This window comes from Pleurodeles waltl, chromosome 6 (assembly GCF_031143425.1).
Source record: "Pleurodeles waltl isolate 20211129_DDA chromosome 6, aPleWal1.hap1.20221129, whole genome shotgun sequence".
Classification (NCBI taxonomy): domain Eukaryota; kingdom Metazoa; phylum Chordata; class Amphibia; order Caudata; family Salamandridae; genus Pleurodeles; species Pleurodeles waltl.
Genome location: NC_090445.1, coordinates 1692262801 through 1692290768, shown reverse-complemented (window position 1 = coordinate 1692290768; position 27968 = coordinate 1692262801). Strand labels below are relative to the sequence as shown.

The following is a 27968-nucleotide window of genomic DNA, read 5'->3' as shown; positions in this document are numbered from 1 at the left end:
CTCAATAATAAGGATCTGCAGATCATCCAGGATGGAGGCAGAAAATAGACAGCAAAACGAGTGTGTCAGTTTTCCCAAGACTTTGAACTGGGATAGGTGATGCCGGTATTTCACGAAAATAATTCATACTTGGGGAAAATAGGGAGGCCTCCTCCAGTGAAATCCCGAGGAGAACAAGACTTTAAGTCTCGGGGAAAAATGCATTTTAGTAAAAAGTGACTTTTTATGACACAACTCCTTAGTGGACATACCTTCGATTAAAGCATCTTGGGTCTAAATAGTTGTGAGATCACAAGAAAACATACATAGGCTTCTAGAGTTTTTTATCCACTGCACTTCTTAAGATGATCTGTTGGGTAGGTCAATGAGGTACAGGATTGGTGTTTTTGTGTTCTCCGAGCAGTGGCACCCCTTCCAAGTCTGTGAGTGGTGTTGCAACTGTGTCCCGAGCTGTTTCTGCAGGTTAGGCACTGTTGCCACCCTCACCTTGGATCGGGTGCCGCCAACAAGTAGCTTATGAGCTACTGGTAGCTCACCAGTACCCTCAAAGTAGCACTCAGAGTTGAAGTCAAACCCAGTATCTTATTCAGAGAGTTTGTGCATATTAAAGGAATTTAGCACTGCTCATCTTAAGATCCTCAGAGTGACTGCGAACCTCACCTACGGCAGGGCCTTATACTAACACACTGTGTTCGCATATGGGGCCTACAACATGACCATTTGTATCCAATCTCAATCTAACTAAGTCACAAGAAGGTTAGTAATGTTGAAGTCACTGCTTAACCAGTTGCACCATGTGGGTTAACAGTGGACCATAAAAGAAAAGTAATCAGTGCTGACCCACCAAAGTGTTTGACTGCAGGAGCCAGAGTGAAAATGTGTTACTTGTGTGTAAGACCACCTTAAGAGCTGAAGACCGCAGCAAATTATTAAGAGCAGAGAAAATTAAAAGCCTCGTTTTTGTTTATTTATGTATGTGCCAATAATGAACTCTATTCCTTCCTAGAAGAAGCACCTGGTGTCAAGGACCACGGAATGTGTATGCAAGCCCCCATCATAAGGGTTTTATCTCTGGCACAATTATGTCCGTTCATGGTAAAATAGTGCCAATTGCATAATAATGCTCATCCTTGTCTATTTTAGGCATTCTTGGTCTAGTTGTGGCATCCTAAATTACAGCCATTGTTGACATTTTAGGAGCATGACTGGCCTACGTTTGGCTGTCCCATGCACAATATTGGACATGATAGGTATGTGGTGTCCATCCTGGACCATATGGAGTCCAGCTGTGGCACAACTGTGGCTTTGGTATAATAGGCGGCATTATTGGCATAATAGAGGCACCCTTGGTGCAATGGTGAGCATCCATGGCCTATGACTGCAATGCCTGAGCATTTGAAACAGTCTGCCCACATGAAGCATTTGTTCATGGGAGTACTCAATGAAAATGACACTCTGGTGTACGGGGACTGTGTATTTCCTAAACATGAAAACTGATATTTTAAAGTCATTTTGTTTTTCAAAAAAGGATATTTCTTCTATAAATTTTAATTTGTTTGCCCGGAATGGGAAGTGGTATTTGATAGCAAAAATCTGTGTATTTTGAGAAACTGATATGCTGACAAAAACAAAAAGTTGCAGTTTCAAAACATGTTTTCGGTTGTGAGACATATGGCTGTGGTTATGTCCTTTTTGCCGCAGGGCATGTGAAGATTTGAATGTTACTTTGTTAGTCAGGTGGAGGCATTTAATATTGATGACACTTTTCCCGGCATTTCTTCTGGTAACCTGGTCGTGGTGTAGGGTCAACATGTCTTGTCACTATTTTACACATATAAAATTTGCTAGTAGCTCGAGAGGATCTTTCTTGAGCAGAAGTAGCTCTTACTACAGAAAAGGTTGGAGACTCCCGCCTTAGATCTAGGCAGGCACGAGCACAGACTTAACTTTCTGCAGAAGCAGCACAGGCAATGATCAAACTGAGGTCTAGAGCACCAGAGAAAAATCTGTGAAGAAAGATGCACCAAACAATTTGGGCGGGATTGGGAAAGTGTGTGTCTTGGAAGAGAATTCTTGTGCTACATCTTGAGCATGTCCTCTAGACCATAATTTCATTCTACCACAGGGGAAGGGAGAACTATCACCAGTCACAAGTCTCTATTACTACAGGTCATCACCTCTGAGCACAGCAGCATGGTTATCAATAGATTCCGTCAAATAGATACTTAGTGGTAATCCTCATCATTTTGCAGATTATCAGATCTTGTTGTTATAAAGAAAAAGTTATGAGGTTAAAGAAGGGATAAGATGGAGGGAAAGCAGCAACTTTACTCAGCCACTTAAACATCCTCAAAATAAATGCTTCCTCGCAAGAAATAATTCCAGGGCAGCAACCAGATTGACAATGTTACCAGTAAACTACTAAGCAGAAGTAACTTAAATCCCACCTCAAAATGCCTAAACTAAAAACATGTGCCAAAGAGTGCACCAGAGGACAGGCAGAAGGGAAAGGTCACCTCATCTTCTGCATCCACCACACTGTACATCAACGCTCAGTCTACATGCATTACATACACTCTGATATAAATGTGGGGCGGGCACAAACGCGTCAGACACTCTAATGACACCAGCATGAGAACAAACAATCCACATCCATATTAAACAGTAGTTCAAACCCCAGAAAACACATGAAGTGCAACTGAGCAAATTCATCTTCTCATAAAAAGAAATCATTGACATGGTTGACCTTCCTAGCAACAGCTTTATTTCTTTGGAGGAAACATTTGTCAAGACTCTTGTTAGTTCCACAGTCTCTGTGGTTGAACAAGAGCATGAGCTGATTCAGCATCCCAACACCCTCAAGAATTGAGTAAAGGTGGCACAAAGATTTGCAAAATGTGCACTACTGCCTTCACCTGGTCCTGTGCAACTGCAACAAAGGCATCCCCAGCACTGGTCCTCCCAAATGAGATCATGCATGGATCTCAGTGTGCTGGGTGCACTCTCCTTGGGAAATATCAAGAGGATCCCTTTCAGGGGTTGAGGCCTATAGAGACCTTCGGGACGTAGTGCAAAGTCATACTACAAAGGTCACACCTGTGGGTGGGCAGTGACTGTGGGTTTACAGCATTTGATATCCTGCCTTTTCCCTCAATGAGGGATCTGACAACAGGATTGGGTTGGAAAACTCCTAGTAAGGGTCATGCCAACTCAAACTGAAGCGCCACTTTGTTGACTGCCAAATCATGGACAGTGGGCTGCCTAGTGCCTACATATTCCTGCTAAACCGTAGCACACTGTGGTGACCCAGAATGTCTGTCCACATTCTCTCCTCCATGAATACAGGATGCTGTGTCATCATAACTTTAGGCCAAGCCATCCATCAGAGTGGTTAGAAACCAGCTGACACAGGGTAACACCAGTCGATAAGCTCAGATTAGCATTGTTATCTGCCTGGAGAGCCTGCAGGCTCCAACTGCGGTCCGTCCCATTTGTTGGTGAGCAAGGTTTTTGAGGCAGGGCCATAGAAATGCACACGCATCAAGGACTGCAGGGCACTATCTGAGTAAGGGCCTTACCCTCTTGGTGCTCTGTCTGCCAACTGTCAATTAAATGTGGAAAGACCTGAAGATCCATAGAGGCACTGTTTTCCAGAGACGATGGCACAAACATGATTCTGGGACCATAGTGAGTGATACTTGCAGTAGACGACTGTAAAGACAGGGAAGAAATAGGGGTCTATGGTGAAATGAGGAGGACCGAACAGGCTAGCGGTCCTTGTTTGCCAGCAAATTTCAGCTCTCTGGGATAACGCGTGCAGTGTTTTCAAACTATGTTCCATAGAGTCCTTGCTCGGGTGGGATTGTCAATAGGACTGGATGCCCCTCTCTCCCTACACCTGAGGCAATAAAGAAACTTTAATTCGTATGAAACACAGTATTATGAGATGGTGATTAATGTCACAAATAATAGCCCAACAAGTAGTCAATGTTTACAACGAGAAAAATATACACATTTCAAAAAATCAATACAGCAAAAATCTTGCACTAATACTAAGTAGATTAGAATATTGTTCAAAGTCCTCTTTTGAGATTTCTTTATGTGAAGGAAGTAACTGCATCTAGACATTGGCTGAAGTTAAACTTACCCGATGAACGTGTACTGCGGCGGGGCTTGCTTCGATCTGCCCAGGATCCGAATGTCACAAATAGCAGCTTCGGTTGAATCCCGGGGGATGAACTTAATGCACAGCCTCTTCTTCCGAAAAGCTGTTTCTTCTGTAAAAATAGGTTTAAAATCAATTTAGAATTTACTGTAGTGTGAATAGGCTGCCAATATTGAATCACGTAGTCTTTTTCTATCAAGTGAAGAGTAATTCATGATCACTGCGTGCGGCTGGTTTTGCTTCATCGAGTTAAGGATAGGATTTGATTCTACCTTCTCCGTATACATGTGAGATCTATGTTCTTGACACCTGGTGAGTTTCACTAGTTCCACTCTTCAGCAAGCGTCACAGATGACAAGCAAACAACTGAAAGCAGGGTCACTTTGACTACACAACCCATCGAAGTGTGGAGAGCTTCAAGAGAAGAAAGACTTCCCGCCACAGGAATTCATCCCCTTCCCCTTGATCGCCCTTATTTCGACAAAAAGAATCTGTTTTTTTGTTCAGTGAGGCATTGGAAATAAGATTTCTACAAAACAGTCAATATACTTTGCCTTAATAGGACAGGGCTGCCAGCTCGAGGTCAGTCCTACGAGAGGGGCGTGAGGCCAAGTTGGAAGGAAGTCGGTCGGCCGCTAACAACAATTTGATTTACAGACACGCATACGCATTGGTGGAGAAACCAGTAATAAAGACTCCCAGGTTCTGTGTGCTATCCTAAGAATGTTAGGGGCAAAACGGGACCTTACCCAATCCTCCCTATGCACTGCCCAAGTGGGGGGGGGGGGGGGGGGCTCTTCCTGAAATAAAAGGGGTGCTCTAGCAATGAGAAGAACCAATGTACTCTAGCAGCTGGACACTAAGTTGCATTAAGTACATCTGAGTGTAGTATTTAGGTATAGTGTGCATTAAAGTACTAATCATCTTGAAAGTCAAGTCTTGTTTGGACAATCCTTCATTATACTGTGTGTTTACTGAGTGTTGAGCTCAATTACTCCCAGACTACCTCCATGAGAAGCCAGTGACTGCTCGCCATAGCAACCATTGAGAGTTAAGTGATGAAGCAGCTGAGCTTGGCCCAGTATGTACAGCCACCCTGGGCCAGACCCCAGGATATCAGAGGCAAACAACCTCAACCAACAAGGTGGAGGCTCGGTTAACCTGCTTGTCCAGTTAGTCCCCTCTCCCCAGCCCCCCAAAATGGAGTCTGACACTGGAAGTCCCAGGGCGGCACCTTTGTCAGCAGGGAAACAGAGAGATGTGGCTGGACAGGCAACAACCACTGTGTGAAACTCAACAGTGACAGCAAGGAAACCATTTCCTGCAGTGCTCCCAGAAGCATGAAATTTACATGGGGTAATGTAAAACTTTGCTTTGAGTAATGTGGGCTAACTTTGCACTTCCTTTAGAAGAGTAAAACTGTCTGCAAAACCAAAGTTTTAACCCCGGCAAAGCTCAATGGCACACAGAGTAGAGTTCTGTACAGAAACATCATTCAAAGGAGCATTTTGCCTTTCATAGTTTAGGGATTTAGTTTGCTTGACAAGTTCAGCAGCACCGCTGTAAATGGGCCCGAATCCGCTACACTAATTTTTCAACCTGAAGACACATGGAAAGTTTAGTACCCAACAACACATATTGTACTTTCAAGTTCCTCATAGAATTGCACTGCAGAAACATTAGCTCAATCAATCAAATTATTTCTTAAGCGCACTACTCACCCGGTAGAGTCTCAAGGCGCTGGGAGAGGGGGGGAAGTGGAGGGGGCTGGTTGCTGCTCGAAAAGCCATGTTTTAAAGTGCTTTCTGAAGGTTAGGAGGTCCTGGGTCTTGCGTAGGTTGGTGAGGAGGGAGTGCCAGGTCTTGGCAGCGAGGTGGGGGAAGGATCTGCCGCCAGAGGTGGTGCGTTGGATGCGGGGGACTGTAGCGAGGGCGAGGTCGGTGGAGCGGGACTGCCGAGTTGGCATGTGGAAGTTGACTCGTTTGTTGAGGTAGGCCGGTCCAGTGTCATGGAGGGCTTTGTGAGTGTGGACAAGGATTTTGAAAATGATCCTTTGGTTGATGGGCAGCCAGTGTAGGGATCTGAGGTGGGTGGATATGTGTTTGGGGCAAGGGAGGTTGAGGATGAGACGTGCGGCTGCGTTCTGGATTCGCTGGAGTTTTCTTTGAAGCTTGGCTGTGGTCCCTGCATAGAGGGCTCACTGGCCCATCCTGACAGCTGTACCAATGGAACAAGCAGACCAGCTTGTAAAATAGCTCAGCAGGTTACAGACCTCTACGCAGAGATCTGTGTGTGTCCAGCAGGTCTCAGTATCGTACACGTGTAAAATATCTCCGGTGGTTACTATGTCTGCTGCAGTGCATAGTGTGTTACATGTGGGTGGCAGGTTTATTTTTGAATAAGATTTAGTTGATTCATGAATTTGTTGCAGAGTTAAAGATACAACCTATGAGTCTGAAGTTCCAATCCAACGAAGACTCCACAACGGTTGATGTAGTCAACCTGAGAAGATCTAGTGCACAATAAGGAAAATAGTCTCTCTTGATTGATTAAGTGCTAAAGAGGCTCTTTTGCGTCACTTAAGATGCTGCTGATGCATGGGTTGCCCCTTCTGACGCACTCATTTGTTCCTGCACATTTTGCCATAGCACGATGTGAAATGGAGTTTCCTCTTTTTCATGAGGACACAAAGACCCTCAGAAAAAGAGATATAATGCATCATTCAAGTCATGGTCTTCAGGGTGCCTTTGGGAGGGGGACTCCCACTTAAGAGGGTGGGTACAGAGCAGGATTACAGACAGCTTGGGGTTTCCATGCATTGATGCGGACAACATGGTAGAAGTAAGGCTGTCAGAGTCTCTACATGCCCAAGTTGCAACACAACTGCTTACAGGGATACTTAAGACCCCCAGGAATGTAGGTGCAGTCTTCTTTCTGTACCCACCTTTCTTGGAACCCTAAAAAACCACATAAGGAGAATAGGTCTCTTGCAACGAAAGCATGTAAGGGAGCTTCAAGCTTCGCTGCTGTCACCCGCTCAGACAGCTTGCACCCACCATGCAACACAAGCCAAACACAGTGTCTTTGTATGTGATGGAAACTGGCAGTTCTCTTACATGGGCACCACATTTATTGTAGGATTCTCTCCCAGATGGCAGATTTTACTGCATAAGATGATGGAGATGTTATTGCATAAGGTCGTGAAAAAGTCATTTGTTAGGCAAGGTGCACAATAAATTGCACTGTTCCTATGAAAAGTGAATTCTTCGTGGTCTTTAACAGTGTTAGAGTTTATAAAAAAGCTTCTATTACAGGACTGCAGCTGAAGTACACCAGCTCTCTCTAACACAAGGGCACAAATGAGCCAGAGCTGAGCTGGGTCTCCAGGGGACCACCACGAGGTGGATTAAATATCAAGGATGAAGTTACAAAGCCAGGGGTGATCCTGAAGGTGCAACATGGCTCAGAGGCTCACGGACATAGAACATAGACTCATTTCCAAACTGGCTTGAAAACTAAATGTCTGCTGTTGATGTTCTTTAAAAGTTCTTACACTTTAAAGAACATCATTGTATTTTGCAGAAGTGTAACGTCTCTGTGGGAAGAAATTGTTGCAAACTGGTGAATTATGTTCCGTTAACCTTCTTTTCATTTATGTTTAAGAGCTTGATGGGTTTATTGTTTTGCATGACCTGAAATAAATAAACCTCTGAGACCAATGCAACTTTGAGGGTTCCTTTGGCTTATTAAAATTATTCATTTTTGTTCCGTCGTTCAGCAATTCAGTCATTCAACTGCATTTGCACACCGACTTACACACCATTCTCTGAGCTTATCACCCTGAGTAACACCCTTTCCGCAGCACAGGGAGAGGCCAATGAGGCTCCTTCCATCGTGGACGGTGGTGACTCTGGTGTGCTCATCATTGAGAACTTCTCAGCTCTTTGAACCACCACTGACCATGGAACTCCTGAAATGGAATTAGTGCCTAAGGTCTCTACTGGGCCTCCGTACTTTCTGGATATGTTCAGTCTGTCCAGATAAAATCCTCCAGATCTACTCTCCTTTTCCATGCTTCATGCAGCATCCGAGTCATCAATGTGCCTGATTCTCTTTGATAAATTTACACAGAATCGCAGAGATACCTCATCAACGTCACAGGCATCTCCATCCAACAGTGCGCTGAGGGCACACAGCACTTCTCAAAGTAACATCACCCGCTTAAGAAAGTCCATCCCTCAGAGAGTCTTCTCATCATCCCACGCCTCCGCTCATTTGCTCCTTCGTGGTTGGCTCACCACGATTCCTGTGATGTGCATCACAGCGTTCATCATTTGTCAACTCACTTGGCAGAAGACTCAACCCCTCCCTTTAATTCATGTCCTTCATTCCCAACATTTAGAAGTCACCTTTTTTCTAATTGCCACATATAAATACAGGACTTCCTTTCCCAGGCTTCAGCTGTGATGTCCAAGCAATGAAGATTTCCAGGCTCAATAATGGTGAACTATTGCCAACTAATCATAAATTTCCCTCACAACTATTCCTTGCACCTTATCCCGGGTAAGGCAACCATTGCTCTGAAAAACTGAAGCATTTTAATTGGTTAGCAGAATTTGCACATAATTCCTTCAAACTCTCCTGCATAACTTTTTGGATCAACTACAAACTCTAAAACTACATCAGGGGGGGACATTACAAATCAACAACAAAGACAGCTCTTCCCATTCTGTATTCAGGAAAAACCAAAACTTCTCACAGTCTTTCTCAGCTGGTGCCCAACACTCTCTTCCCTTCTGACATCAGTCCTTCACCAGGTCCTCTGCTCCTCTTCAGAAGGTGGAACCAACCCACCCTCAGCCCGCCTCCTTGGGATTAACATAAATGTAGCTGAGTTTCTTTTCTTACAAGTGTTCCTTCATTATTTTTTTTATACTGCACAGACTCTCCTGGGTTACGCAATGCTGACAAAAACACGAAAGATATGAGCTAAAAACAAATTAAGCAGCACAGTCCGCCACAGGAAAGCAGTGATAGTTGACGGCTATTCCGCTGACAACGTATAATGCTATACACACACCGTTGTCCAAGTTAAATAACTTTATCTTTGCAAGGTGAAAATCAGATTATTTGGTTGGTCACACTTCTTCCACCATAGTATATATCAGGCTCTTGAATTGGTTCAATGATCAAAATACAGAAACCAAGCAGAGAAAGGCAGGTTTGTGTTTTTTTAGCCTTAAAAAATTCTAGAACTGAAGTTTTGAAAAGTAAGTCCAAACACAAAAGAATATTTTGCCATAAATAAAAAATAACCTTCATCTGCCTGGCTCAAACATGGCGTCTTGTGCTGAAGGAGCTTCGCCAGCAGAAGCATCTTCAGCTGAATTATCTGGTGCGGGCCCAAAGGGATGCACTTACTTGACGTTACTGGTCAGTAATGTGGAGACACACTAATTACTTAACAGGTGGGTATACCTGAGGCTACATTTTCAACAACTCTTGATGATTCAACCTAATTTCCATAACTTCAGCTGGATCAGTGAATCTGAGAAAACTAGTGTTCACAATCGTCACCACTTGGATTTCCTATCACTGGCGTAGGACCACTAAACCGGGACTTATAACAGAGGTGTCTGTTACAACAGAACCTGTATGTTCTAATTCAGCGGAGGCCTAGAAAAGCAGAAGGGACAGAGATAGATTGATTGCATGAACCGATAGCTCCAATCAGTGCACACTTGTTCCCAAAGTCAGATTTGTAAACAGATGCCCTGGGAACCTACACAATCTGCAAAAACTGTGAGAAGGAATGCACCTGGCAGAAGACATAGGCAACAAAACATGTAACTTTGCCAAAACCACTGGTACAACCAGTCACATGTCTAAATACATCATGTGAGGTATCTAGAAGTGGGTGTGGGGGGTGGGGGGGCGGAGTGAACCTTATTCCTTCATCATAACCATACCCGAATCATAGACATCAAAAATAGGACTCACGTGTAGGGCTCAGCACCGTCACACACTCTGCTACTTTACTTATTCAAAGACTTCTAGCAGATCCTGCTGCAATGAGATGGGGACTCTACAAGAGGATTAGCCCACAGATGGTCCTGCGACCTGACAGGTTAACAGGTGAATGCAGGAAAAAAACCTCGAGCTGAAGGCGACAAGACTAACCTTTAATTAAATAAGTGAGAACTGATGTTTGGACTTCAGTTTTCAATAGGGCCACCTTTCCAACCCAAGTGAAAGAGGATATCTACTATGAGTTGTACCAGCTACTACACAGTAAAAAACTATTTGGCCCAATACAAACATGCAGACGCCACTTAGAACAGCAAATAATAACAATAAATAGTACTGCACGAAAGCCCTTTTCTGAAAGTGGAGCAGCCCAGCAGCAAACAGCAGGAGCCACATGAGGTAGGGGAGTAGTTAAGGAACGACTGGAAGGCAACAGAAGCGTGCATCAGGGTAAGCAAGGGAGGAGCAGATGGGGGAGTGTCTGAGTGAAGCATCATGGAGTTGGCATGGGAGAAAATAAAACAAATTAATAAGTCGGGTGGGAGAGTTGAGGGAGCAACAAAGGGCGCAATGGTTAGAGGAATATAATTGGATAAACAGCACACAAAGGAGAGAGCTAGTGGGGTAGGTGGAGCAACACCGAGCACACGTGGAAGTGGATATTTGGGGGAGGATAAGCAGATAAGAGAGACAGCAAGAAAACACATACAATCTGAGTACTGAAAGAAAAACTAAAAAGTAGTTCCCTGAATGTGAGCATTAAAGGGATACAAGTTATCAAATCAAAACGATGGTAAAGGACCTTTGCGGTAGGGGAGGGAGAGGAAGAAAAAACATCCAATAAGACACAAGCAAATGAGAGTGAGGAGAAAGCCAGCCAATAAAAAGCAAGGGGCTGACTCTAAGCCAACTGTACATTTCTGACATGGCCCACAAGAGATTTTCACAAGAAGTTATCATCCAGGGCAAGAGACACACAAGGAGAGGAAGGTAAGCCATCCAATAAGAAGCAAGCAAAGGAAACTGACAAGAAATCAAATAAGTGATAAGCAATGGGCTGATCAGAAGCCCATTATAAGTATTGGTATTGTCCACAATAGTTCTTTCCACAACAGAAAGCCAACGTGAGATCTAAAAACCGCTATAGTGGTGAACTCGTAACCACCGTACTAGTGATTAAGGGTCAGAAATATTCCCTAAATCCTGCTTCCCAGGATTTGCAAATCTAAGTTCCACTTAGATTTGCATACACATTTACGTACACAGGCCCATCACTTAACACAGAAAATGAGAAATGCTCTTCAGTTCATAAAAGCAAAAGCTACAACTCATGATGTGAAAAATCCATTCATAGTTTAACTCTAAACTAGGTCCAAAAGCTGGATAACTCTTCATTATCCAGTTCTACAGAGTTCAAATGTGGTATGGCCTTGCTCCCAGACACACTTTCTATGAGCAAGTGCCCAAAACATGTTCACATAAATTCAGCTGCAAACCTATGCAAAAAATGGTTTTCCATTCATATTCAACACCCGGCATGTCTTCTCAAAGACGGAGCCAGCGGTTTCATTTGTTTTTTTCTTCACCCGTGCTCTGATTGCACGACTCTACCATCTGTAGCACAGTCATCCCAAAGATCCTATCTACTCATTATACGCGTCTAGTCAGCAGTAATTTTAAGTAAACATACTATATTCAAAAGAAGTGTGCTCAGTGATTCCAATGGATGAAGAGGAAAGTACGTCGATGCACAGCGAAGCCTTTAAAGTAATCTGAGGATTACACAACATAATATGCATTGTTGTTGGTTAGGAGGCCTAGCACCTTGCTTGTTGCCAAATTATTTACAGAAAAACGTTTCCTTAAATGAAAAAATTCTACTGGAAAGATAAAACAAAATGCAAAAGGTCTTAGGGGGGGATCATGAACAAGCAATATTGGAAGAGAATTAAACAACAGCAATCTCCCCCGGTCCATGAAATTGAGGAGTTTCTGTGATTCCCGACACCTCTTTCTATATTTATCATATACATCCAGATCTCCATTTAGATCCATATAATGTATTACGAAGAAATAGATCTTTATAGATCCCAGGATAGCAGCAATAGAATTTGAAATGATATGCTTGTGATGCAGCTCTCTCATCCTGTATGTCAAATTTGCCTTTGCAGGCATTCTGCAATTCACTGGAATCAAGACAGAGATTTGCTGATAGGTTTCATGCAGAAGACATGCAAGCGTGGTTATTAGCGAAAGAGATATGTATTGCCATGATCCAAACAGATCCTTTACTTATTGATAACCTGGCATGCTAGAGAGAAATGGACCAAATTATACACAAACAATTGGATACTGGTAATTAATGTTGACCACCTAAGGATTGTTTTTCCGAACATGACATTCGTTCCTGCCGCCTACTGTTCGTTAGCATGACGGAACTCAGATAGTGGGTGAACAATGAGATTCTGTCCATTAGTATCCTTATAGAAAAACAAGAAAAAAAGATAGAACATTACAAATTATCGAAAGACGACCATAGAGGCCACAAGCTTCAATAGCTTTATGGATCTTTCCTTCAGCTGTAGTTTTTCAGAACAAGACATAAAACACTGACTTGTTCGCAACACAGTAGCTCAAGCCACAACTATGTTGTCGCCTACACCAGCTAACCGCTATCAAGAGACGCCATTCAACAGATCATTGGTCACGCATCTCACTGGCTCATCGGTTACAGGAAGTGGTGGATCTCTTCTTCAGACTCCGACAGATTGACCTATGGAGCTCCCTACATCATCTCTGCAACCTCAATGTGGTTGAATCATTATCAGCGTCCACTGCCAGATCTAATATCAAAGCTCCAATTTTAAGGAGACACCAATGGGGACAAACAACCAATGGGAACTTATGGAATAGAGTCAAGGCGGGAGTGAGGGAAGCGGTCGGGGTTTGACTACAGAAGCAATGTGATTGCCATGTGTGCTTATTGTTCTGTGGCAGAAAACAATACAAACGGTTATTAAAAAATGTTCCAATTATGATTTCTCAGGCATGGCGAGGACACTCAAATCCTGATCCACCCACATGAGCAATGTAACACCAACTTTTTCCTGTCTCTTTGCAAACATTCTCTAAATGCAGACCACTTTCTCTAAAGTAGCTGAGGATAAGACCGAAGTTCTCCTTATTGCATGAATACGCACCACTAAATATCATCTGAAAATGTGGATGCATATATAGGCCTACTTGTAGCACAAGAAATATAGCACTGTTCATTGTGGACGACCTTTTACTTCATTGCCAATGAGATGCTGTCATCCAATCCTGTCAATACCGTCATAGAATCTTGCACTGAACCCTTGAGTAGGCCTGAGACTCCTGAGATGGAAAGGTCACCTCTTCCAGTATCTCCTCCCACCTGACCTGGTCAGTTGTTTGCATCTGGGACACACAGTGGACCAGTTAGCTGATGGACACGTCATTCAACAAGTGCAGCAAAGCTGGTAACACAGACTTCTTGCAGGCGACTCAACACTTCAGGAGGACTACAGTCAATACACGTAAGTAAGATTTTAGTTTACATCTTTGTGAATGGCTCATAAAGCGGTTTGCTGCAGGACTGGATTGAACTTCTCAACTGACCATTTGAAATATTACTGCCCTCAGCTTCTTCACTAACCCTCTCTCCACAGCTCATTGTTTAGAGAATGCAGAAAGTGTGAGATGCCCTCAGTCCACTGTAGCACTCCAAACAGTAACCAGCCATATGCAAATCAGCCTTAGCCTTGGTTGTGCTCCAATAAGAACAATCCAGCTCAAATAGCCAGCCCAGATCCCAGTCAGATGGGAAAACATCTCCAGATGGGTTGCAGCATTTGGGCCTCATCATGGAGTTGAAGCTAAGCCCAATGATCCAGTGCACACGAGGCCCACACATGGGCCTACACATTGCACTTAGGGCATATCTAATGGTTACAAAAAAACAAGCATTGGCAAAGTCACTAGGCCTCCTCTATGCAATAGCTATTGGCTTTGCCAATGTGATTTAGCCATCTTGTTCACCAGCATGGCAGCTGTTCAGCATGGCTAAAAGTTAGCGGCATAGAGAAGAGTGGTGTGGTGTGTTGTAGTGTTGAATGGCGAAGGGTGGAGTTGAGTGTTATAGATTGACATGGCAGAGAATGTTGTGTACTGGAGGTGCATAGTGTGGAGTCACATAGAGTGCATACACTATAGTGGCGTAGAGTGGACAGGTGTAGAGTGTTGCAGAGTATAGCGGGGTAGAGTGCAGTGGCATTGAGTGCAGTGGTATTGAATTCAGAGGCATACAATGCAGCATCGTAGAACGCAGTGGTGTAGATTAGAATAGTGCACAGTAGAGTGGAATGGTGCAGAGTAGAGTGGCGCAGAGTGCAGTGGCACAGAGTTGTGCAGAGTGGAGTGGTGTTGACCTGAGTGTAAAGTGCAGTGGTGTAGAGTATAGAGTAGAGTCGCGTGGCATAGAGTGCAGTGGCATAGAGTGGTGCAGAGCAAAGTAGCACAAAGTGGTGCAGAGTACAGTATAGTGCCATAAATTGTAGTGGCATACAGAGCAGACGCGTAGAACGGAGTAGTGCAGAGTAGAGTGGTGTAGAGTTCCGTGACAGAAACTGCAGTGTTGCAGAGTAGACCGTGTACAGGTGTGTAGAGTGGCATAGACAGCAGAGGTGTAGAGTACAGTGATGCAGAGTAGAGTGCAGTGGTTAGGAGTAGAGTAGTGTAGAGTAGAGCGGCATAGAGTAGATTAATTCAGAGTAGAGTGAAGTGGCGTAGAGTGGAGTTGTGCAGGGTAGAGTGCAGTTGCATAGAGTGGCATAGGGTGTAATGGCTTAGAGTAAAGTGGTGTAGAGTAAAGTGGCGTAGACTACAGTGGTGCAGAGTAAATTAGAGTGGGTTACAGTGGATTGGATTGGAGTGCAGGGGCACACAGTTGAGTGTTACAGAGTAAAATGCATTGCCACAGAGTGTATTGGCATTAAGTGCAGTGGCATAAAGTGCAGTGTTGCAGAGTGGCGTAGAGTGGAGTCGTGCAAAGTAAACAGGTGTGGCCTAGACTGGAGTGGTGTAGAGTGCAGTGGAGTAGAGTGGCGAAGAGTGATTTGGCATAGAGTGGTACAGGGTAGAGTGGCGTGTAGTGGTGTAAAGTGAAGTGATGCAAAGTAAAGTGCAGTGATGTGGAGTGATGTAGAGTGGTGTGAAGTGGAGTATTCATGGTGTGGTAGCACACTACAATTACAGACACCACATTTTCTATTGAAATGGCCATTATATTTGCACAGATATACAGTTTTACAAATAAAACTATACAGCGCACAGACGAAAATGTTTGGAAATTGCATCACCTAGTTTAATGATTCATTTTGATCAGATTAAAGTATTTGTTTCCAACTTCAGAAATAACAAAAAATGTGCTTCATTTGTGTGTTCATTATTCTGATATATTCTGAAATACTTACGCAGTTCCTTTTAAAGTTGTCGTGTGCTAGAAGAAAACTCTTTCCTACACCCAATATCCAGCAAAATTGTCACATAAATCCTCTCACTTTGAAGTAGGAGCAAGAAAAGTAAACAAGCGCCCTTGGAAGACAGTACCTGATATTTGACCTCGGTCTTTAAATGCACTGCAGATGCGTGTGGGTGTGAGAGGGGGAGAGGGAAGCAGATCGCAGGAGCCTGGAGGGTTGGTGGAAGCTCAGCCAGTGGTTGATATATTCTGGTCCTTGGCTGTGCAGGGCTTTGAGGGCACGAGTCAGAATCTTCAACTGGCAACTCTTGTGGACAGCCAGCCAGTCGAGTTTCTTCAGGTAGGTGATGTGGGTCTGTCTGGGGAGGTCGAGGATGAGTCTAGAAGCTGGGTCCTAAACGGTCTGTAGTCTTTTCAGAAGGTGTGTAGTTGTTCCTCCGTAGTGTGTGTTGCTGTAGTCCAAGGGGCTGGTGATGAGCGTTTGAGTGACAGTGCATCTGGTAGAGACTTGGAGCATTTGAATACTTTTCAGAGTATGCGCAGAGTGAGGAAGCAGACATAGGACAATGCGTTGATCTGGTTCTTTATGGTGAGCTTGCTGTCCAGGATGATGCAGAGTTTCCAGGTGTGGTCCGTAGGGGTGGGAGTGGCTCCCCGTGAACTAGGCCACCAAGAGTTGTTCCCCAAGGCGGTGCTCTTCCCGAAGATCAGTACTTCAGTTTTGTCCATAGTGTGCTTGAGACAGTCGTTTTGTATCCAGTAGTCAATGTGGGTCATGCACAGGACAAAGTTGTCCCTTGTGGTGGATGGGTCTTCAGATAGAGAGAGGGTGAGCTGGGTGCCGACTGAGTAGGGGATGATGTTCCCTCCATGGTTTCTGACAATGCTGGCCAGGTGGATCATGTAGGCATTGAACAGAGTAGGGTTGAGGGATGAACCTTGAGGGACACCACAGATGATGTTCTTGGGCTCAGAGGTGAATGGTGGAAGGTGGATTCTCTGTGTTTTTCCGGTGAGGAAGGAGGCCGCTGAGAGGTCGAGGAGGACCATGGCAGCCACTTTTTGCTATTCTAGGAGGGTTCTGATGTTGTCAGTGGCTGCAATCAGAGAGGTTTCAGTGCTGTGGTTCATGTGGAATCTGGATTGGGATATTGCCAGATGACCGCTGTTCTCGAGGTATTCCGTGAGTTGGCGGTTAATGGCCTTTTTGAGGAATTTTGTGGGAAATGGGATGGAAGTTTTTGAGCTTGTTGGGGTTGGCGGATGGTTTCTTGAGGAGGGGTTTGACTTAAGCATGTTTCTACTCGTCTGGGAAGGTGGCCGAGGTGATGGATGTGTTGAGGATGGCTGTGAGCTTGTTTCTGCTGGTCTTTTTGCAGAGGTTAAACATGTAGTGGGGGACAGGGGTCTGTGGGTGCTCCTGAGTGGACGGAGTGCATCATGTCAGTGGCGCTCTGTGTGATGAGTTGGTTCCAGGCGGTGATCTTGTGATTGATGATTGTGACTGTGGGAGCGAGGAGGCTGACTGTGTTGGCACTGGTGAGTCGGGGTCCGACATTTTTGTAGATGTTGGAGATCTTTTCCTTGTCCTGAAAAAGACGTCCACCAGGGTGCTGTAGAACTCTTGGGGGAGGTTGATGAAGCTTTCAGTCGCTGTGGGGTTGGTGAACTCCTTGATTATGCTGAGGAGTTCTTTGCTGTGGTTGGAGCTGGCTTTGGATACAGTCGGCTAAGGCATTCCTTCTGGTCTCGTGAGTCGTGGTAGTGGTTGAGCGATGTCTTGAAGGTGACTTGATCAGTGTACTCCTTTTCTTTTCCAGTTGCTTGCAGTTGCGTTTTGTGGTTCTCAATTTCACAGTGTACCAGCTGGCATTTTTAGTGACTCTCTTGGGTTTGGTGTGCTTGAGGGGGGAAACTCTGTCAGGGCAGTCAGAAGGTCCAGGCAGTGAAGATCTTGACAGCCTGTTCGAGGTTGGTAGAGGTGCTGCAGTGGATGGTGTTGAGAGCGTCAGTCCACTAACATTAGGATACTTTGTTCCAGCTGTGGTGTGAGGTGCTGATCGGTCTGTTGACGGGGCTGCTATGATGGTGAAGGGAACGATTGTGTGGTCCATCTAGGTAAGCTAGATGACATCTGTACTCAACTCTTTGCTAACTGCAAAGATAGGGTCCAACATGTGCCTTAAGAAATTTGAGGGGTTGGTGGCTAGCTAGGTGAGGCCAATGATGTTCATGCTTTGAAGAAGGTTGGCCGTGTTGGCATTGTTGGGGTTGCTGAGGTGAAAGTTGAGGTCTCCGAGGAAGATGTAGTGTTCAGTGTTGATGGTCTGGGGAGCAATGAATTTTGGAATGGTGTCATAGAAACTGGGGTATGGTCCCGGAGGTCTGTAGGCGAGGGTGCCTCTGTTGGTGGTTTTGCGGTCAGTTCCGCGTTGGAGGTTGAGGTGTTCCATGATTGGGGTGGTGTCATCTGTGGCCGTGTTGCAGTGGATGGATTTTTTTGTGGATAATGGTGCTCCCACCTCCGTGTTTCTTGATGCAGTACCGGAGTGCTATCTTGTAGCCTCTGGGAGCTGCCATGGTGATGTCAGATGCAGGTGTGGGGTTGAGCCAGGTCTCGGTGAGGAAGACGATGTCAGAGGTGAGGGAGGTGATGGAATCTCAGATTTCAGTGGCATGTTTGAAGAGTGATCGGATGTTGAGCAGGAGGCAGTGGAGGTGTCCGGGCGCAGTCGTGGTTGGTGTGGTGGCAGCGGTTTCATGCATTGGTGCTCCACTGTCGCTGTGGCAGCATGCAAAAGGTCCCACTGTTGAGTGTGACGAGGTGTGGCAGTAGTTATTGTTGTTGCAGGGTCTGGAGTCTAGGAGCTCGGCACCGGTGTAGCTGCAGATGGTGGGAGATCTTGGTGCTGTCGGGCGCAGATGGGCTTGCCTACTTAATGGAGGCACTGTGGCCTCCATTAAGTAGGTCCTGGGAGGGGCTCTGGGAGTCAAGAAGTGGGAGGCAGGAACAGTGGGAAAGAAGGAGAGCAGGAAAGTGAATGGCTGGTGCCGTTATACACAAACCAACAACAAAGCAGATACAAAGACAAAATAAGCCAGAAGCACGGTTAACACTGAATACAGGCATGAACAGAAAATGACGGAAAGGCGAAAATAACTGGCATGAAATGAAATAGGAAAAACAGGCAAAAGATAACAGACACAAAATGAAATTACCAACAAAAGTCATAGAAATAACAGGCAAGAAGTCAAGGATAGCTCAGAGGCAGCTGAAAGCATTGACCGGCACAGAGCCCAACAATAGGCGCAAATACTGTCCATAAAAGTAAGAGAGGGCAGCAGGCAACAACTGAAGCCAAGCACTGGAGGCAGCGAGGGGGAATTGAGAACCACAAGATGCAACTGCAAGCAACTGGAAAGAAAATGGCACACCAGCAAGGAGTGCACTGACCGAGTCATCTTCAAGACATAGCTCAACCACTACCACGAGACATGTAAGAAATGAAAAGGAACGCCTTAGCTGACCGCATCAAAGCCAGCTCCAACCACAGCAAAGAACTCCTCAGCATTGTAAAGGAATTCTCCAACCCCACAGTGACTGAATACCTCATCAACCCCTCCCAAGAACTCTGCAGCACCCTGGTGGACTTTTTGCAGGACTAGGACAAGATCTCCACCATCTACAAAAACATAGGTCCCCAACCAGCCAGCGCCAACATCCTCAGCCTCCTCACTCCCACACTTAAACCGCCGACCACCGGATCACCGCCTGGGACCAACTCATCACTCAGAGCACCACTGACATCATCTACTCAGAAGCACCCACGGACCCCTGTCCCACAGCCAAATGTTTAACTGGTATGCTGGCACAGGGACTTGCTCACCAGTCTACAGGAGAGGGCTTGGAGAGGGGTTGCATGATATACTGACCACTTTTAGGTTGAGAAAGCTTTCTTTGATCTGTCAATGCATGTTCTCAAGGTTACTGGTGATCTTGGTGACTCCCACAGTTGTTTCCCAGGTTGATGAGGATCGGAGCATCAACTGCTACATTTGTAAACAAGCTTCATTATTGCTCAGTAGTTGCATGAGAGGCAGCGGGTGGGCTCGCGCACACACACACACACACAAACCCACACAACAATGCTTGTTTAGGCAATTTTTTATGTCGAGACATTTCTTAGTGACTGGTTTGTTGCATTTCCAAAAAATACAGACACCAATATAGGATCCGAAACAATAAATATCCCAAATAACATAATAAAATAACTAGACAACCAAATCAATAATCAACAGAAATAATCTGTTCACCATAATCTCAACATGGACACAGTTTGCGTACCCCACAGGATCTCCTCGCAATATGCTTAAGAGTTCCATCTACTATCCTCAGGTGTGACCTTGGAGCCTTGTTAACGTGAACCTTAGGGTCCCGCTCCAACTTTACCCACAATATCCCAGATTCTAAGGATGCTGGAAGTGTGCTCAAGCAGAGAGAACAATTTAAAAAATAGTCTCTGATGTGAATTAAGAACTGAATCCCCTTCTGCTTTTTTGGGGAGTAGAAGCAATTCAAACTATTCAAAATCACATTTTTCTTGACATCTTTCTGGCCCAAACTGTGCACTCCCTTCAAAAGACTTCTAAAGGCCACCCTAATCCCACAATGCTACCATTGCAACAGTTGCTGATCCCTTCACTGCATATCAGTTCTAGCACTGCATAAGAGGATCCCTGAAAAACCACTAAGCATCTGAAGAATAAGTTCTTCATCATTGGCATGAATATACTAAGTTACGGCCACTGTAAGGTGCTGCCTTGTGACAGCCCTGGAAGACGCCACAAGAGGGCAGCAGATTGCAACAAATGGCCTTGTTGCTATGGGAGGTGGAGTACATGAAGCTCAGAAAAACCATACAACCAAGCAGAGCTGGCTTACAGTCCCTTTCACTTATTCTACCACTAATCTAGCACTGATCACTTTGACATACTGTGATTCTTCTGGGTGAGAAGTTGCTAGAGAAGAAAATAACAAACTAATCAGCATTTGAATTTCAAAGCTATCGCCTGCATTTTGGAAATACATTGCAATGCCCATGACATTTCAGTAAAGGACAATGAAACCTTAACTTGATTTAAGGCTTTGGTAGAAATGGGTTACCCAAAACTGGTGTCCCGACGTTCACAGTATCAGCACCAGCCAGAATTGATTAAGATCTGGCAGAAAAGGTGTCTTCAATACTTCTTCTGATGTGGTTGATTTGTCAAGGCTAAGAACATGGATACAAGGTTAACTCTGATAATTACCAGCAACACTCAGAATTTTCAACAATGAAAGGCTTCCCTAATTGAACATGTGGTTCCTTAATTTGCACCTGCTGATTTGTATGCATTTCACCGGAGAAAAAGGAATGAGTCCCTAAATGTAAGTTTTTCATCCGCATTTTATTTTAAAACTATAGCTGACAACATTGTAAAAACAGTGACAAAAATTATGAAATTGATTTGTTTTTACTTACGCGTGTCAATCGTTTCCTGAATTGGAATGAAACCCACTGGTAAGGTGTCCTTTATATCAATAAGCTTCATATCAACGAGCACGTTACCTAAGTGACTCTGTGGGCATGGGAATGAAGGGGAAAAAAACGTTTATTGTGTAGCAAATGGTAATTACCCTTTTGATTATTTCTTATTTACACATGCACAACTACATCACCCAGTTACTCATTAAACTGATCTTACACTCTGTCATTACGAATATCTACCAGATTTTACCCCCTCGGTTTTAATATTTTATTTTCAAACTTTGTTTTTATTACATTTTAATTACAAGGTGAACAAAAATATGACGGGACCACATGAATCAATCCTGTTGGCAAGTCCATCAGCCCCTCCTCCACCTGTCCCCTCCCCCACTTCCTCCCACACAAAACACCCGCCCCTCATCAAAAAGCCCTAGTCCAAGCCTAGTGCGACCAACAACCCTACTCAACAGTACTATATCAAAATAACGAAATGAATGTAAAGAATATTTACATTTTTAATCACAGGCGACATCAATTTATTTTACCCATGGAAAAAAATAACTCAGCCAATTTGCCAACATATTTTGCCAACCTCATGTCCATCTCATTGTTCGCAACAACCACAATTGGGCTGTGATAATCAGTTACTAGCCAAATTAGAACTGCAAGAGCAGCAGTAACTTCCGAAGATCAGATGGCAAATTAATGCATGCAGCAAAATTAGCAATTAAGTTGGTGATTCTTCATTTCATAGCAGGGCCGTCAGGGTCCCACTTGTAATTGACTACTTGCCTGCAGTTTAAGATTATAACTCATGCAATAGAACCGTAACAACCTGTAGAACAAGTTACTTACCTTTGCTAATGCCTAATCTGGTAGAGACTGTATCTAGCTGCAGACTCGTTACCTTAGAATATTCACCAGGTGTCAGACTGGAACTAGAAAATCTTGAGAAGTGCTTCTGCTTGACGGTAGGTGCCTCGACTGGTTCAGCATCTTCCAAGAAGGATGTGATATGTGTGGTGCCTACACAGCCGCCACCCCAGTACACTGACATCTGATTCTTTACGTGACTCTCTGCGTATGGAGACACATCAGAAGGCTGATTTACCAGTGTGCAAAAACAAAGGGCCCGCAGGGACCTTGTAGGTAGGAAGACCAGTTCTCAGAAAGGGGAAGGCCGGGAGGGTCAGTAAACTCTCTAGAGAGAATCTTTACCAGATAAGACGTTACCAAAGGTATGTAATCTGTTCACCTGATAGAGACTGCTAGCTGCAGATTCCTCACCTTAGAATAGATACCAAAGCAATACCTCTCTGGAGGCAAGTCTGCAAACTGATCCAGACCAAAATGTCTTGAAAGACCGAACACACCGAGTGCCTGTCATGACGGACCTGCCTATCAAGACAGTAATGTTTGGTATGCATGTGCAAGGAGGCTCTTGTAGCAGCCTGACAGATATCTAGGACGGTGGACCAAGCTAACGCAGTGGTCATAGCTATGGCAGTAGTGAAATGAGCACGTAACCACCAAGGGGGGTGCTTCATGGCCAGTGCACAGCAGAGCTTAATGCAGAGCACAATCCATCTGGACAAGAGCCTTTTCAGCACTGCTTTCCCCTTCTCTCCAGTGAACCTAACAAAAAGCTCCTGAGAGGTGGAGTCTCTCTTCCTCCTTCAAGAGACCAGACAGAGGAAAGAATGGAAGATGCTTTGGACATTGTGGAAAGGTGTCACCACCTCGGCAAAAAAGGAGACACGGTGCAGAAAAACAGTTTGTCTGGGAAGAATTTGGTGTACCCAAGGTTAACAAGAAGCACCTGCAGCTCGCTGAGCCTCACGGCCACCAAGATGGCCAACAAGAAGACTGTCTTGATCTTAAGAAGTCTTAGGAGAAACTATGCATGGGTTCAAAGGGTGAACACATGAAGTTAAAACCACTTCAAGGTACCACTGGGGTATAAAGAAAGGTTGGGGGCAAAAAGATACTGAAGACCTTTCAGAAAATGTGTCACAACAGGTGACTTAAACAGATACCCCTTCGCTGTGCTCAGAGCAAAGTCTTGTCAGGCTAATGACAAAACAAACAGCAACACTTCAGACAAGAGTGCAGAAAGAGAGTTAACATGTTTTTCCATGCACCAAGTCACAAACATGTCCCAACAGCAGGCACATATGGTCTCTGTGACCTCACAGACTTCAGGAGGAAGACTGAAGACCCTCTGCTGCCACTGATCAATCTCCTCCCATGAAGGCAGAGCATGTGCAGGTTCAGGTGTAGAACCCTCCCCTGTTGCTGTGACAGGAGATCTTCCTGAAAGGACATTCTGATCATAGGACCTATGCTCATGCTCAGGAGTATGTGATATAACACTCTCAATGCCCAATCCAGAGCCACAAGGATGAAAGCAAAACGTTCTGATGTTCCAGACATGTCCATGTCCAGAGGCACAGAGGCTCCTGACAAAGGGTCCACAACCCCACCCTCTCCTGTTTGATGCAGTACCACATGGCAGTGGTGTTGTCCGTGAACACCTAAACCAGCCTTATCTTAAAGGAGGGGAGGAAAGCTTACAATGCCAAGTGAATCGCTCTTAGCTCCAACAAGTTGATGTGGAGATGCATTTCGCTGGAGACCAGAGTCCTCTGAGCTCCACTTCTCCCAGATGGCCGCCTAATCCCAGAAGTGATGCACCCGTCACTACTGTGAGATCTGGGTGGGGAAGGGAGAGGGTCTGCAGCTGACCCTATTGTGATTTGTTGGGCACCACTGCAGGTCTTTTGAAGTTCCCTCCGATATCTGGATCGGATCAAAGTGATTCCACTGATCCTGTCCCCATTAGGACTTCAGGTCTTACTGCTGAGGCTGCATTTGCCAGCGAGCATGCTTTGCCAAAAGAATACAGGGGGGCCAAGTAACCCAAAAGACTCAGTCACTCTCATCAAAATCTAGGATAGAAGCTGAAACAGAGGTATCATAGTCTCAAATTCCTGGCCTTTCCACTCCGGGGGATAGTCACAGAGTTGCACTGTGTCCAGTATGGCTCAGATGAGATGGAGCTTTTATGTCAGATGTGACTTTGGCACATTGATAGGGAACCCCATCAAATGCAGGAGGTCCGCCATTGTCTGGAGGTGGGTGACAAATGCCTGTGGAGAGGGTGCCTTCAACAGCCAGCCATCGAGGTAGGGAAAGACTGGAACCCCTGAACTCCGCAGATGGGATGCGACCACCATCACTTTCGTAAATACCAAAGGGTAGCACAACAAATTGAAAGTGATCACGGTCCACTGTGAATTGCAGGTAACGTCTGTGGGCCAGGAGGACAGTTATATGAAAATATGAGCCCTGCAAGTGCAGCACTAGCATCCAGTTTCCATGGTACTGGGAAGACCGTACCTGAGCTATCCTGAGCATTATGAATTTCTTTCTCTTCAGGAAGTAGTTGAGAGGGCGTAGATCTAGAATGGGGCGGAGGCTTCCGTCCTTCTTCGGCACCAGAAAGAAGAGGTAATTACAACCACAACCTACTTCTGATGTCGGTACATTCTTGAAGGTCCTTATGGCAAAAAGAGTTGTTACTTCCTGGCGCAACGGGGAGCGATGATCCACCATCAGCCGATTTGAGGACGGTGGCATGGGTCGTGGAGTTTCCGTGAAAGGAAGTAATTCCGCTGCACAAAATGGAGCACCCACTTGTTCAGAGTCATGGACTGCTAGCAGGGTCGGTGGTGCAGCATCCTTACACCAACCTGTTGTTCATAAGGTTGCAAGGGCATGTTAATGAGGTTTGGAGGTTGCAGCTGCAGATGGGGCAGATCTTTATTTTTGGGCCCCACAAAGCTTGTGGGCCACATCTGCATTTACAAAAGGACTAGGGAGTCTGTTGGCAGTGCCGTGGTTGCTGGGTGGAAATGGACAGGACCGGTAGCCCCTACCGTGGCCACAGAAGGCAGACTGGTCCTGGCATAGGAACATGGAAAGCCCCCAACAAGAGGGCGGTGGCCCTGCTGTTCTTGAAGCACTCGCGCTCTGAATCTGTCTTGTCTCCAGACAGGCAAGTACATTCGAAGGGCATGCCCATAAGGGATGCCTGGAAATCTCTCAAGAAGCTGGTTGACTTCAGTCAGACATGGCAACAGAGCACCACAGCTGAAGCAACTGCTCTATCCAGCGAGTCTGTTGCAGCCAACATGCAGCATATTGTGAACTTTTCTGCATCCCACCCTTCGGCTCGGGCCTCTCCCAAGACCATGGTCAGCACTTGTGTGACAGAGTTCTACACTGTGTAGGTGCCCCGGACCATGAGGTACACAGTGTTTATGGACCACAGTGCAAGGCTGCTGGAAGAGAATATCCTCTAAATGAAGGTGTCCAGCTTTCTGGATGTTATGTTATGCAGATTTGTAGAGCACACTATCATCTAGGAGGGTGTCCTAGCCCTGAGCCGGAATGAGTCTAGACACACCTAGTCGGACTATTCAAAAAGTCAGGTCTTCAGTTTGTTGCGGAAGTCAAGAAGTGAGGAGGCGGCTCTTATGTGTAGTGCAGGTTATTTCACGTTTTAGGAGTCATGTAGGAGAGGGCTCGATCTCCAGATCCGGTTTCCTGCATGTGAGATTAGTGCAAGTAGGAGGCCAGGCGAGCGGAGGTGTCTAAGTTTGTGAAAGCAGATGTGATTGCTGAAGTATGCTGGGCCAGTGTTACCTAGTGCCTTAAAAGTGTGGGTCAGAAGTTAGAACTGTGCTGTTTTGAGAATGGAGAGCTAGTGAAGCTCCTTCAGGTGTGTTGCAAGGCGAGTGTGGCATGGGAGGTTGAGAGTTATTCTGGCTGCCGAATTCTAAAGGATCTGCAGCCTTCTGGTGAGTGCCCCTATTCAGTGGTGGGTAGGGAATGTGCAAGGGTTAACCTTGGATGCTGAGCCCTGCACAACCAGGCTCTCAAGGGCGGGGTGCTGGGTGAGGAAAACTGAATCCCCAGGAGCAGGGCTGTGGCAGCGGGCGATCGTCCTGTGTCCAGGTCATATGCAGGAAATCAGTGAGGGCTTTAATGAAGGTGAGGAGAGGTTCCATGGAGGATACCCAAGGTTGAAGCACCTCCATCAAAACACTGGTATTTACCATCACCAAGGGAACTAGATTTGTGCCGTTGTTACTGCACCCCATCCACTGACTCTGACCAGCACAGCAAAGTCAAAGAATGCTTTGACTTCTTGGTCTTCTTCTTGTGGGATTTCCTTAACAAAGATTTTGCCCTCGATGACAACCAATAGGAACGATTCAGAGGGAGGGCCCAGGACCTTCCATGAGACTGGGACCTGAAGCAGTGGGGAGTCATTCGGTGCTGAGTGACCAGGAATTTCAATGCATTCTTCCAGACCACTCTGGGGGTTCATAGAACAGCAGTCAAAGCAGGCCTTGGAGTCGTGGTCTGGCTCCAGGCACCATTAGCAAACTAAATGAGGCCTATCACAGACATTTGCCTGTGACAGACTCCATAAGGCTTAAAACTTCCAGGTGTTCATAGGGGATATTTCTATGGCACACTAGAACCGAAATTGCTAGAAAATTGTTGAGAAAATGTAAAAAAAAAAAAAGTTAAATAATGACCTAGGTAGCTCTTTTGTGTCTACGCTGATGGCACAAAGAGAAATTAAGTAATGTCAGCGCACTAAGGTGGTTCCAATATAGGCACCATGCAGGTCACATCTAGTGCAGATGATGACGGCGCGGAGCTGATCTCCACCACTTTCTGGCGCACAGAGGTACTGTTCAAGATTTTCAGAATCTAGTCTGGTGAATATTCTACAGTAAGGAATCTTCGGCTAGAAGTCTCCATCAGAAGAAATGGCTATAATCCCATCCTATTATTCTGCAGCCAAGTTGTAAATAAATTGCTAACAATGATAACAGAAGAAATCTAGCTATGTCCCATGCAGCCTCCTCTGAGAAAAGAAAAAAGTCCCTAAGTAAAACTCATGAGTTTCACGACAATGAGGAAAGAAGAGGTATGTCTCAGCAACCTTCTTGTACAAACAAAACCAATTTAACAGAGAGGTGGCCTAGACTAAACCCATCAAAGAAATGAGGAGTGGGAAGAACAAAGTTTAGACCTGGAAGATCACTTTGAGGTGCTGGTACAGCAGTTCTTACACTCTTGCAGATATCCAAAATCATCCATGGTGACTGGCCTGTCATCTGATAAGACAATGATGCATGGACTCATTTCCGGGAACCACTAGGCTAAACCCGGAAGCATTCCCAGGAAGATAAGTTTATGTGTAAATTCTTCTATTCTCTGATGTAAGTGGAAGACCACAGTTGCTTTAACTCTCACATTTTGGGCCCCACTGCCCAATGGGCCACACAGTATTGCTGGAAAGCGGTTGTCAGTTGCATCTCACCACCAATAAAAGGATGGGCAAAAATAACGCAGAAGTGCCACCTTCCGGGGCTTCTGCACCACAGTAGTATGAGCCAAAGTACTATATCCACTATCAGCTTATGTGCCATGTACCAGCTACTGACACCAGTATTTGTCAGTACTGTAGTCCTTGGCAGGATGCAGCACAGGGAGAACCACTACTGCACTTACAAAAGCAAACCCAAGGGGTGGCATTTCCCGTGGTGGCTGCCAACTGTTAGCTACGCATTGGTGGCCCCTGCTAGCAGCTGTTGGAGAGGAGCTGTACCTGCTGGTTTAATGACAGTCGTAGCAGCCCTTCCCTTGCTTAGTGGGAGCACTCAGG

At 45.3% G+C, this 27968-nt stretch overlaps 1 protein-coding gene across 1 annotated transcript in view; it reads right to left on the bottom strand.

Annotated features, from left to right (window-relative positions):
- Nucleotides 1-27968, bottom strand: part of MVB12B (multivesicular body subunit 12B) — a 343711-nt gene that overhangs the window by 206316 nt on the left and 109427 nt on the right. The window contains exons 4-5 of the mRNA XM_069241771.1: nucleotides 21215-21311; nucleotides 4148-4277 (exon numbers count right to left, since the gene is read on the bottom strand). Coding sequence (XP_069097872.1) covers nucleotides 4148-4277; nucleotides 21215-21311 — 227 coding nt within the window. The remainder of the gene's footprint in view (nucleotides 1-4147; nucleotides 4278-21214; nucleotides 21312-27968) is intronic.